This window comes from Dromiciops gliroides, chromosome 2 (assembly GCF_019393635.1).
Source record: "Dromiciops gliroides isolate mDroGli1 chromosome 2, mDroGli1.pri, whole genome shotgun sequence".
Taxonomy (NCBI): domain Eukaryota; kingdom Metazoa; phylum Chordata; class Mammalia; order Microbiotheria; family Microbiotheriidae; genus Dromiciops; species Dromiciops gliroides.
The window spans coordinates 199,795,230-199,808,490 of record NC_057862.1 but is presented as its reverse complement, the minus strand read 5'-3'; the positions used below and the strand labels follow the sequence as shown (position 1 = coordinate 199,808,490).

The following is a 13,261-nucleotide window of genomic DNA, read 5'->3' as shown; positions in this document are numbered from 1 at the left end:
CCTACCTTCATAGAACTTGCAGTCTAGTAGAGTTTGCCTCTTGACCAAATACCATTCTTATAAGTGAATTTCAGTTGGTATTTCAGATTTTATTACTTTAGCAGGTCAACTTTTAAAATTCATTTTACTCTTGGGCAGCTAGATGGTGCAGTGGATAGAGCACCGGCCTTGGATTCAGGAGTACCTGAGTTCAAATCTGACCTCAGACACTTAACACTTACTAGCTGTGTGACCCTGGGCAAGTCACTTAACCCCAGTTGCCTTACTTAAAAAAAAATTCATTTTATTCTTACAAATTAAATACTAAAAGTTATATACATTTTAATTAAAATTCAAGTTATTGATCTAAAAGTTCTCATGTGGAAAAATGTTTTATATTTTCAAAGTATGCTATAGCTTGCTTCAGAATCTTTAATGCAGTTTTTATTTAGATAAATCTTTATGTACAAGACACTATTTAAATATGGTCATTCTGAATATTTTTCTTTTTCTTCAAGGACTTTGTACTGAAGGTCTCTATCGTGTTAGTGGGAACAAAACTGATCAAGACAACATTCAAAAGCAGTTTGATCAAGGTAATGATAAATTACTATATATAATAAAATCAAATTTTGTTCTTTTTGTTATAGGAATTTAATAGTTTGAATAAATTAATTGTTCAGTACAGTAAGCCAAGAGATTAAACAGAATGAGGCCTAAAAAAAGACTATGGAATTTACTTTGAAATCATTGTCAACTTCAAATCCATTTCTGTGGAATTTGATGAGTCAATATAAGAGGGAATATGAAAGGCTGATTGTTCAACAGTTTGATTTAAAAGGAAGGAGAAGATAAGGTAGTTAAAAAAGGAAGCTAGGTCAAGGAAAGATTTCTTCAAGGAAGGGAATATAAGTGCTTGATGTTCATATAAAGATAGTTGGTCCCTAAAGAAGAAAATAACATAAGAAGGAAAAACAAAAGGGTTCCTTAATTTTGAAATAATGGAATGGCAAACTCTTGACCAGGAATGACATACACCTAAGAAGGACTTAAATAGAATGCATTTTTCTACAGTGTTAAACATCTAATAAATAACAGAATCTAATATATAAACTGAAAAGGAAAAGAGAAGGAGAAAGCTGTTTATAGTCACCAGGCTAACTGCCATACAGAATATCCATAGTGTAGGGAAAAGTCCAGTAATAGAGATGCTCAGAAATTAGCAGGGGACAAAACCAAGGAAAGGACACAGCAATAAAATCTGCAGTCTCAGATGCCTCTACACAAATGCACAAAGAATGAATTTAAATGAAAAACTAGAGATTGTAATGCTAGGAGGCAAATTTCTTAAGAGTTATCATCGGGAGAGATAATTTGGATAAAGATCTTCATGCCATAGTTAAGAAATTTTCAAATGATACAAAACTAAGACCAAAAAAAGCTAAAACATTGGAAGACAGAATCAGGATCCAAAGCCAGTTTGATAGACTAGTGTCATTGAAGAGGAGACTTAATAGGAATAAAGTTCAGTCAGCTTCACAAGTACAAAATGGAGGCAGGCCTTAGCTAGATGGCAGTTTGTCTGCAGAAATGCTTCTAGCTCAGTATGGTTGTAGATTGCAGTGGAAGGAGTGCTGAATCAGGAATCCAAAGAAACTGTTCCAAATTCAGCTCTTGGAAAAGTCAAGAGCCTTTGGGAAAGACTTTGAGTGTCAGTTTCCTGAAGTTCTTTCCCAGCTTTTACATCTATGATTATGTTTTATTTGTAAAGTGTGCTATATGGCTATCAGAGCTGTCCTTTAGGTTTCATTAGGAAATACCATAGCATCCTCCATTAGGGAAAGGATTCTGTTGAGAAATATTTCATTTTCTATATAGTATTTTTAATCAAAATGACCCCATTTTAAATATTAATTTTACTAAATTTACTAATAATAGTTGACTATTCATTGAACAACCTAATTTATTTCAGTAGTTTTGAATTTAAATGTATATAAAATATTACACTATAAATTCTGAATGCTCTTGGGGAAATATTTTACATTTTCTGTAGTTTGCATCTTTTTTGTTTTCTTAAATTCTCTCCTCATCCAAATATTGTGTTAACCATTGAATGATAGAATATAGAAATAAATGATAAAATTCTTCTTATAATTGTTAGTAGGCTGGCTGGTGATCTTTTCATTAATGCAGAAGAAAAGTACTGTCATGTTTTCATAATAATTTTAATTGTAACTCATTCATGTCCATATTTTAAAATGCTAATCAGTAGGAATTATAGGATAAATGACACAAAGGCGTTCAAATTTAAGAAAAGTCCTTAAAGACATGTGGTAGGCAACAACTAGCCTTTTTGATATATTTGAGTGTTTAGTGGTGGTTCACTTTATGCAAAATACATTTGAATAGTTTTGTTTAAAACAGATTTCCACAAGTATCTAGTTTTCATAATAATTCAGCTGCTAAATTGTCATTTCATTTTTGTTTTGTAGATCATAATATTAATCTAGTATCGATGGAAGTGACAGTAAATGCTGTTGCTGGAGCTCTTAAAGCTTTCTTTGCTGATTTGCCAGATCCTTTAATTCCATATTCTCTTCATCCAGAGCTATTAGAAGCCTCAAGTAAGTAGTAAACCTCTTGCCTTCTGTGGATTATTCTAGGTTACCGAATAGCAGACATTAACTTTATGATGTCTCTAAAAGATTTAGTTGATTTAGCAACTTAACCTCTTAGAGATGTATTTTACTAGAACTTGAGGATATTCAAAAGTAATTAAATAAATTACCCAATAATGAGTCATGTAGACATTCAAGTAATTGAAGCCCTAAAAATACATTTTGGTCTCCCTTATCTGAGTTGTTAACAGATAATAGCAGTTCTCGATTATCAAATTTATAAGTTTGGTTTTTTTAAGTGACATTTTGGTGTTATTTGGCTAGCCAATAGAAGCCATTGCATGGAGAAGCTATGACAAATTTTTTATATTTCCATTTCTTAGGTTATTGTATTGATCTAGCTAGTGTATGTGTCCTTGTAGAGATATTCAAGTAATTAAGGCCATAAAATGCTTTGGGAATTACAGGCAGTTCATACTCTATGTTAATAGACCATTCTGCAGACCTCCACTTAAAACAATTTTTACATAATGTGAATTAGCCTGTGGACATGTGGAAAAAGGAGTAAGGGAGGAAAGGCTTTGCACACCCTTGGAGTCAGGGGTCTGGCACACAGTTCGAGTATACATGGTAGCCTAGGACAGAGAAGTAAGAGCAGGAAGGAGAATGTGTCACACTGGGGCCTGACCAGAACCGACACCCACCTGGGGGAGTGGGGAATATATGGAACACAGTTACAGGCAGGACAGGGCAGGTGATATTCAGAGGCTGGGAACAGACTCACAATACTGGAGTGTGAATGGATGAAAGATCCAGGGTAGGTGAGCAGAGTGGGGCAAAGACCTTGGAGGTCTTAAGCCAAGACCACAACTGATGGCAGGGATGTAAATGTATACTTAGGAAGTATATGTGGCAACAGAGCTATTTGACTTCAGTAGCTTTTGTGACCAGCTGGTTAGCAATCTCCTTAAGGGTGACAGAACAATCTCTTTAAAGGTGAAAGGACTTAGTTCATCTTCAGAAATATTTTATTCTGGAATATTTTCAAAGCTAATTAAGATCTTTTTTTTCATGATATAATCTCAACTTAACAAAGACAACTGTAGTCTGGTTTAAATGCTGGTGTCATTAAATGAAATAACTGATGAGGATTCTTGGCATCTTATACTTTTTCTTGGCTGATTTCTTGGGGATAGAATAATTTTTCAGTATACTGGCCAAGATGGCAGAGTAGAACGATATAGTATGGCCCAGTTCCCCCTACAGCTATTGCAAGAGGATCTAACAGGAGTGCCAGTCTGAATAATGATTAGGAAGTCTGAGGAAAAACCACAATGAGTCATCTTTCCACCCTAAGATCATAAATTCAACACACGGGCAAGTGGGTTCTGTCCTGAAACTGTTCAAAAGGGTTAGATAAAGATCTCCAACCCAGGCTTTGGACTAAGGATAAGGCCACAATGCTATTGAACTGACCCTGGAGAGAGGATTAACGACTTAGAAGGGGACCACAGTATGTTCACTTGACCCATATAGCAAGTCATAGACTTAGCCCTTGGCTCAGGAGAGGGCTGTAGCATTATGGTTCTGACCCATAGCAGGATCAGAAACTAAAGCCAGACTCATAACCAGGGCTAGGCTGGCCAGCTGGCAGTGGCTACAAGGTTTCTGATCCCAGAGCAAGAGAGTGAATTCAGTTCACAGATTCAGAGAACAGGTAAGTGGGCAGCACACTCACTCTGAATCTACACAGCCTTCTAGCTAGTTTTCAGGGTTGGTATGGAAACTGGTACTGGAGTTCTACCTATAGTCAAGTCTACTTTTGTTGCTTTATCTGAATCTGGAAGGTGAATAGTCTAGGGAGTATGATGATCAGACCATGCATTTGATTTGATCTTCTAGGTCTTGATTAAAATTTAGAGCTCCCTCTTTCAAAACACCCTTGTGATTCTTGAACATAGCTGTAGTACCTAGGAAATGTAACAAAAAGATCCCAGCTAATACAATCTGGTACTAAACAAGGCTTTGACAGTCCTGTTGCAAGTTTGTAAGAGTTTGGCTATAACATAGATTCCCAGACTAGCAAGTAAGGCTTGAAAGAATGGATAAATGGGAAAAGAACAAGGTCTGTTATGGAGACAGGGATGCTCAAAACACACACCCAGAAGATAATTTCAAAATGCCCACAATCAAAGCTTCAGAGAAGAACAAAGCTTGACCAGATAATTAATTAGAATTCCTTTAAAAAATAATCTTTTTTTAAGGAAAGCTTTAAAATAATATTATGAATGAAGTGGGAATATTAGAGGAAAGACATGAAAAAAGGAGAACTAAAGAAGAAAGAATTGTAAAGAGATCTGATAACTTAACATAAGAGGTACAAAATTTAATCCAAGTAAGAAAATTAGAATAAGCCAAGCAGAAGCTCTGTACCATGAAACTATAAGAAATATTAAAGCAATGTTTTTAAAAATAAAAAAAATTAAGAAAATTTAAGGTTTTTAATAATAAAAACTGACCTAGCAAACAGATGAAGGAGATAGAAGAATCCATGGAGTATCAGAAAGCCACAATCAGAAAAAGAACCTGGATGTCATATTTTAAGAAATCATGAAAGGTCCCAAGAGCTATTAAAACCAAAGGGCAAAGAGAAAATAGAAATAATCTACTATATATCTCCAGAAAAACTTCAAAATAAAAACTCATAGAAATATCACAACCAAAATACAGAGCAGCATCCAGGTCAAAGAAAATTACTGAAAGTTGCTGGGGTTAAAAAAGGGGGGCGGGGGAGAGAAGGATCCCAAATACTAAGAAAGTAGAACCACAGTCAAGATCACACAAGATTTAGCAGCCATTTTTTTTTAAAGGAACAAAGCTTAAAATATATTAAAGAAGACCAAGGATAGGTATAGGCTTATAATTAAAAATAAATTACCCAGCAAAACTGGGTATAATCCTACATGGGGAAAAACAAACCTTACATAAAAATAAAAGAACTTCAAGATTCCTGTTGAAAATTCCAATATAGCAGATACTTTGATGTTCAATCACAGGAATGAAAAGCAAAATTTAAAAAGTAAGCACAAATGAACAGTCAGCAGATTAAGGAAGAAAAATGTAAATGCCATCATACTACCTGAATGCCATGTCCCCCACCCCCAGCCAAAGCCTAGACCTACTTTAAAAATTCTTAAAAAAGAAAATTGCTTGCTTAGATCTCTTAGAATCAAGGACAACATAGAAATAGAAAGAATCCATTAGTCACCTCCTGCAAAAAACTTCAAAATGAATAATCCCAGAAATATAGCCACAATCCAGAGTTTCCAGGTCAAAGTTAAAAATACTAGAAGCAGCCAGAATGAAAAAAATTCGGGTACCAAAGAGCCACATTCAGGATCACACACTGTTTAGCATCCACTACTACAAAGGAATTTAAAAAATAGAATATGATGTTCCAAAAGGTATATAGGCTTTTTAGGAAAGAATACTTTACCCGCAAAACAGAGAGAGAGAGAGAGAGAGAGAGAGAGAGAGAGAGAGAGAGAGTGTGTGTGTGTGTGTGTGTGTGTGTGTGTGTGTGTGTGTGTGTGTGTGTGTGTGTGTGTGTGTGTGTGTGTGTATAAAACTACAAGGACGGTGTGAACCTGGGCAAATCATTTAACCCTCATTGCCCTGCAAACGAAAACAAAAACAAAACTACAAGAAGAACAGAAGAATTAAAATTCCTCCTAATGAAAAGACCAGAGCTGAGTAGAAACTTTGAAATATAACCATGGGAATAATGAGAAATGTTTACAAAGTAAATACAAGCCAATAATCAGAAGGAACTTCATGTATTGCCTTTTTATCCTCAGTCACAGAGGACCTAAGAGTGATTTTGTTACATTTGATCATCTAAGAAGAAAGGAAAAATTTTGGAAAAAAAGGAATAGATTAGGTAAGAAAGGGGCAGGCAACCTATCTCACATAATCAGAGTACACTAGTAGAAGGTCAGTGCCAACAAGGAAAGGGTGAAGGGAGCAGGTATTGCTTGAACCTCACTTTCATCTGTATGGTCAATGTACAGTAGAATATATACACAGAGTTTGATATAGAAGTGCATTCTGCCCACCTAGGGGAATCAGGGAAAGGGAAAAGAGGAAATAAAATGCAAAGGAGCAAGTCTGTGATTGGGGGTATAGGTGAAGGGAAAAGAAATGAGACAGAGGAATTGAATTGCATAAAGCATAGAACATCAGTGAGAACAATCACTTCCCATGTCCCTTTTCTTTTTAAAGAGGAGCTGGGAAACAAAGAAGAGAAAGTATTAGGAGCATGCTGGAGCCAGTGCATATTAGTTCATAAGTGATGATTATTATTTATTAATATTTATATGTATAGACACTATATAACATGTACATGATGTAATAGGTACATTAGCTTTATTTTGCAATAGTATAATAGTATTATCAAGTGCTTTAAGAGATGCTTTGTAAAATCTTTTCTCCCAAAACACAATTACTTTATTTTTACAGAAATCCTGGATAAGACAGAACGACTTAATGCTCTGAAAGAGATTCTGAAGAAATTCCATCCTGTTAACTATGATGTATTCAGATATGTAATAACACATCTAAATAGGTATACTGTTTATGTGTCTCAGTAAATTTTAATAATACATATAATAAACATTTGTATAATACTGCTGAAATATTAGTGGCCATAAGGATAAATAAATAAAAAAGCTAATTTTTGAAGTGGCATATATTACAAAATAGTAAAGTTTTGCCTTGTTTTTAATTATAAAATGACAGTTTTATGGTACTGCTTGATTTCAGATTGTGTTTATCATTGTTTTATCAGATGATAGGATTTTAGAACTGGAAAGATACGCAACTTCATTTACAAAAAAAGAGACCAAGACCTAAGAAGTTTGTAATTTGCCTAGTAACATTCATTGTTAGAACCCTAGAATCCTGGGCCCCTAACGCTCTTTCTTTTGCACTATGCTACTTTTACTTTTGACTTTTTTTTTTTTTTGGTAATAAACACAAGTATTATATATGCTTTATTTTCTTTACATGTTACGTCAATCACAGATTATCCAGTAGTGGATTTTTCTCAGCAAGTTTTTTTTTCTTGTTTTGTTATTTCTTTTTACTTCCCAAGATATTTCTGAACTACTTCTCAAATTATCCATTGAAATACATCTGGGAAATACATTATTCTAATATCAACCCAAGAAAGCCATGATTTGAAAAATAGTTTTAGAAGGAAAAAAGGTACTGGCTTCTTTTGATTAAGGAATTACTTTTGCCATGGCTCACCTCCTTGAATCAACTGTATTTTAGGGTATAATGTTGCCCTGGTCAAATACTGAAAAAATAGACTTTCATAAATTGCATATAAAACTGAAAAACCTGATTAAATTTATGAGAAACTAAAAGTTAAGAAGCTTGAATTCCAGTACTGTGTCTGAAACTAATTAGTTTTATGACCTTGGACCAAGTCACTTAAATTTTGAGCCTCATAACCTTCATCTGTAAAATTAGGAGGTTGAATTAAACAGGCTCTAAGATAATTTTAAGAGGCTGTGTGTGTGTGTGTGTGTGTGTGTGTGTGTGTGTGTGTGTGTGTGTGTGTGTGTGTGTGTGTGTGTGAGAGAGAGAGAGAGGGAGGGGGGGAGGGAGGAGAGAGAAACTGAGAAACTGCAGTGAGTTTGGCTTTGGGTGTAGGGGATGGGGGTAGGGCACAAAAATATATTCTGGTCTTAAAAATGCAAGTCAACAGAATATAGGGTGTTATTGGGGGAAAACCTTTCACTACTTTTGAAGATTGACAACTAAGACAAGATTTTGATATGGTTTATTAATAGATAATAACTCAAAATAGTTGAGTTTTGATCTAAGATTTTGGTATTCTTCAGTATCAGTGGAAGAATTAACCTAAATTGTAATTTTTCCTCATTACTTTGAGAAGTTTATTCTTCCAGTAGAATAAAAGAAACTGGGGGGCAGCTAGGTGGCACAGGGGTTAAGGCACTGGCCTTGGATTCAGGAGGAACTGAGTTCAGATCCAGTCTCAGACACTTGATATTTACTAGCTGTGTGACCCTGGGCAAGTCACTTAACCCTCATTGCCCTGCAAAAAAAAAAAAAGAAAAGAAACTGCTTCCATTTATAAATTACTCCTCTCAAGGAATGCTGAACAAAGAAAACCTATCTTAGGAACTTAAAAAAAGATATTATTGTTTGGTAGGCACTGTGCTAAGCACTTGGACTACAAAAACATCAAAAACAGGAATTGGTGGTTTGCTGGCCAGGTTTTCTTTACTAGAAGGGTGGGGCAGAGAGAAAAAGTTTTAAATCTGAAGTTTGAGTTCTAGTGGGGTTATATTATTTCTAGGGTAATTTCTTGGTTTAAAATACTGTGATTTTTTTATTCACATGTAAATGCATATATATTTTTTTTCTTCTTTTGCAGGGTTAGTCAGCAAAATAAAATCAACCTCATGACAGCAGACAACTTATCCATCTGTTTCTGGCCAACTCTGATGAGACCTGACTTTGAAAATCGAGAGTTTTTGTCCACGACTAAAATTCATCAGTCTGTTGTAGAAACTTTTATTCAGCAGTGTCAGTTTTTCTTTTACAATGGAGAAATTGTAGAAACTGCTAACTCTGTGACACCTCAGCCACCACCTTCAAATACTGGACAATTGGTGGAACCAATGGTACCACTTCAGTTACCACCACCATTGCAACCTCAGCTAATACAACCACAATTACAAGCAGATCCTCTTGGTATTATATAAGTAGGAGATAATTGCAGGCAGCCTGGCATTGGAAAGAACAAAAAAAACAAAAACAAAGCTAGACATGCATGTTTCAGGGTACAATAGTGTATTTCATATTTCTGACAAATAATTCATGTTCATACTGAGGGAACATCTTTCTCTTAGAACTGTATCATATTCCTTGTTCATTTCCACTGCAGATCAAGACCACGTGATAAGCATGACTGGAGAGGTTTAATTTTTTTAAACAAAAATAACTATAAAGTACAAAGCTACTGCTGCTGCATGTAATCTTATTGCAATCACTATATCATTCCTTTGGCAATTTCTGCCTCAATATATTGTGAATAAAATTTTTCTATAGAAATTAAATGATTTAAAAACTCCCATTTATGACACATTCAGTGCTTTTCAGCCTGCTTTATGGCTTTTTTTTTAAATTTCATGCGATATTTAGGCAACTTAATTTCCATTCAAACATAAAAGCCCAGCTATAGTTATTTTATAGTGTCAAAAAAGTTACTTTCATTAAGCTTGGGATGGTGTTGGAAAGAATGAAAAGTGCACTGTTGAAATATATTACAATCCTGCACCTTCCATCTTCTGAGTAAACCTGTGGAAAATTTCGATGAGGGGTAGGTTAAATTAGTTCTTATTTCTTGTAGCACAATACCAAGGACATGCTTGTGGCAAAATTGAATTTAGAATATTGTGCAAAAAAATAAAACAGATGTCATCTACTTATTTCCTTATGTTCCATTAATGAGATAAACATTTTATATACTGTTAATTCTGTAAACAAATGCATGTTCAAAAGATCATTGATGGTCTTGTAAACCTAATCTAATATATTTTAGATATTTTAATTTTTTCCCTCTTGGGGAATACATTTAGTGTGTAGAAAATAGTTCATGACATTTTCATATAAGGTTATATAACTTTTCATACATAAGCATAAAATTTGTTGTAGTAAAATTCTTTAAACCAAACAATGTTTTAATCTAGGACATGAATTTAATCTGTTCTTTAAAATCTATTTTTATGTGGCCCTTTAAATATATACAAAAATTCATTGCTAATATAGCAATAAATACTTTGGGTACTGACTGCCTCTTTGGAGTGTATATATAAAATTAAGAACTTTTATTCATATTCTTTTCTGTGGTATGTTGTACTAAAATTTCAAAATTACTTTTGCACCATTTTTATACATTTTTTCTTTGATGTTGGTACCAATTTTGCTGTAAAACAATGCTGCTTTTTTCTTTTAAATATTTTATTAGTGATAATGCAACTTAACAAAGTGATAAATTATGGATAAATTTTCAGAATTAGGCGGCTGTAAACTTTTTTGTTAGGCTTTTCTCAAGAGTTCTATGAACAAACTATGCCATTTTTGTCTGGAAAGGGAAGAATTCAGTTTGTTTTCAGCTGCTAGGGTACGTTTTTTGTGAGAAAAGAAAAGCAATTTGGTCATTGTTGTAATCTTCATTCATAATGAGATTTTAAGATCATCCTATGTATTATAGTTAAATAGATGATTTTGAGGTTTAAGATTCTTAAGAGTTTGATTTGCTCCCTTTTCCTAAAATAAAAATTGCCTTTCCCAACTTATGTCCTAGGTATTGTACTTCTAATTTTAACTTGGATTAATCATTCTGGATCAAGATGTTGACATGACCCAGGCTGCTGTTGAAGTACATGTATATTATAAATTATCTTATGTGTTATATTCTTGCAAGTTATTATCTTTTCTAAGAAAACAAAAGCCCTATTATTCCTATTGCAAAGCACACAGGAATTGAGAAAGTACAATAATTTAAAAAACTGTCCGGTAAATGTAGTATTCTTAACTTGTTCTATATTACTTAAACCTGTTGTCTATATAGCTTTAATTTATAGCTGTCAGTTTAACATTGGCATGTCTAGCAAAGAAAATTAAACTTTAAGAGTTTTATAAACTGTTTCTAGGTTGCTAAAGAATTTATTTTTCTACTATATATGGTATAGACAAAGCATCAAACTATGTACAGGAAAAAAGCCTGACTATTTCTTTTGGAAGTAGGCTGAAAGGAAAATTTTCAACTGTCCATATCTTCATATTCAGTCTAGTAAAACTTTCCTACTGTGATGTGAATCTCACTTTACACCATTTTTTTTTTTGCTATACTAGTATATATAGTCAGCTCTGATAATTTAAATTGCATCTACATTCAGTACCATTTTTGTTATGTTACAACTAGCATTTACCATTTTCCACATTAACCCCATAAGCTCTGCAAAATTGATATTAATTTTCTTCTCTATACTATATCATAGACATGACACTCACAGTGCATCCATCTAAGTACTCCCACAGTTGGCCCAATTAGCAAGTTTCACTAACATTAATTGACAAGTAACTACTTAGAAAAATATATGACTCCGAATTACTTGTTTTTGTCCAGAGCTTAGTTTTATGTTTTAAATATTGAAAAAGTATGTTAAGTATTTGCTTTCCTATGGAACATCCGGAAGGCAAGGGGCATATTATTACATTAAACTTTAGAAGATTAAAAAACGGGACTAAATAATCTTATACATTTCTTCGGTATCCAAATTGGAGGGATGGAGTGGCACAATGGGCTTTTAACAGTTAAATTTTAAGGAAAGCTAACAAATTCACAAGATCTATGAATTGCCATTATTTTCATTGATGTTTCCTATGTCTAATTGTTAGAGAATAATGGCTTAAAGAGCTATGTCTAGATTAGATACAGAAAAGACATTGCTACTCTGATTTATGCATTTGGTAGATATATCCATTTGGGAATCAAATTATATGCCTTCAAGGGACTTATAATTAATTTCTTTTTTAGAAATAAAATTCATTTAAAAATAATAGTCCAGGTACAGCGGATTTTGGTTTTAAATGGTATTTGTTAGTAGCTTTGAGCATTTATAATGTAAATACTGTAGGTGACAGCAGTCTGATATAGGTGAAAAGCAGCTTTTATTTTCCATACTGTATGTAAATAATGTGGACTTGCTTTTTCCTTTTGAGGTACTGGAATATAATTTCTAATATCTCTAAACTATAAGCAAAAGGAAACAATTGGAATAAGAACCTAGGCCTTAGCTTCCATGGTGATTTTAGTTTTTTTTTTTTTATACAGTAATAATTGTGATGCTATTTGTCAACTGGATATAAATATATATATAATTTTAAAAAGTCAAAAGCGCTTTGTTTCTTTGTTTTTAATTAATGTAATCTTGTGCTTCACCACCAACAGGATGCTGCAGTGAATTAAATATCAGTGAAGCTTATTCTGTATAAAGAATGCTATGAATAAAACATTATGATGCTTACTGTGTATAATTTTTAGTTATAGTGGCTCTACACTATTTTGTTTAAAAATTAGCTTATATTTTCAAGTAAAATTTCTACTCGAGATTTTTTTTTAACTGAATCTTGTATATATACATATGTGGAAAAGTGAAAATTAACTTGACTAGGTGAGATAAGTTAATGGCATTGATAGTGTGTTATCAGTTTAGGTCAGCTGCTTCTTGAGCATTCAGTAGAAACAAGATATTAAAACATTGACCTCTGCAGCCTAGGTAATCACTGGATAAAGGATATCTTTGATTTGATATGAATTTTAATAACTCACAAGAATGTCTTAGTACAGCTAAAATCCGTTATGAGACTAGAACATCTAACCTAAAGGAGTATTCTTTTAGTTCTCCGCATATGGATTGTCAATCTGAAGCCTAATTTTTGTGTAAATTGGGTTTGTAGGGAATGAATTGGGTGGAAACCATTAGGTTTCATACAGTATTTTCGATTTACTTTTTCTGCAATTTTTTTAGCCTATTCTAGAGTTTTTATTGAACTTTGAGAAA

General features: G+C 33.4%; 1 protein-coding gene across 3 annotated transcripts in view; it reads left to right on the top strand.

The window, feature by feature from the left end:
- The window catches only part of ARHGAP5 (Rho GTPase activating protein 5), an 88,405-nt gene extending 75,596 nt beyond the window's left edge, over positions 1 to 12,809 (top strand). For all 3 annotated transcript variants that reach the window (XM_043981978.1, XM_043981979.1, XM_043981977.1), the window contains exons 4-7: positions 498 to 575; positions 2,472 to 2,603; positions 7,116 to 7,221; positions 9,064 to 12,809. In XM_043981978.1, coding sequence (XP_043837913.1) covers positions 498 to 575; positions 2,472 to 2,603; positions 7,116 to 7,221; positions 9,064 to 9,394 — 647 coding nt within the window. In that variant the 3' untranslated portion in view covers positions 9,395 to 12,809. The remainder of the gene's footprint in view (positions 1 to 497; positions 576 to 2,471; positions 2,604 to 7,115; positions 7,222 to 9,063) is intronic.
- Positions 12,810 to 13,261: the final 452 nt, after the last annotated feature.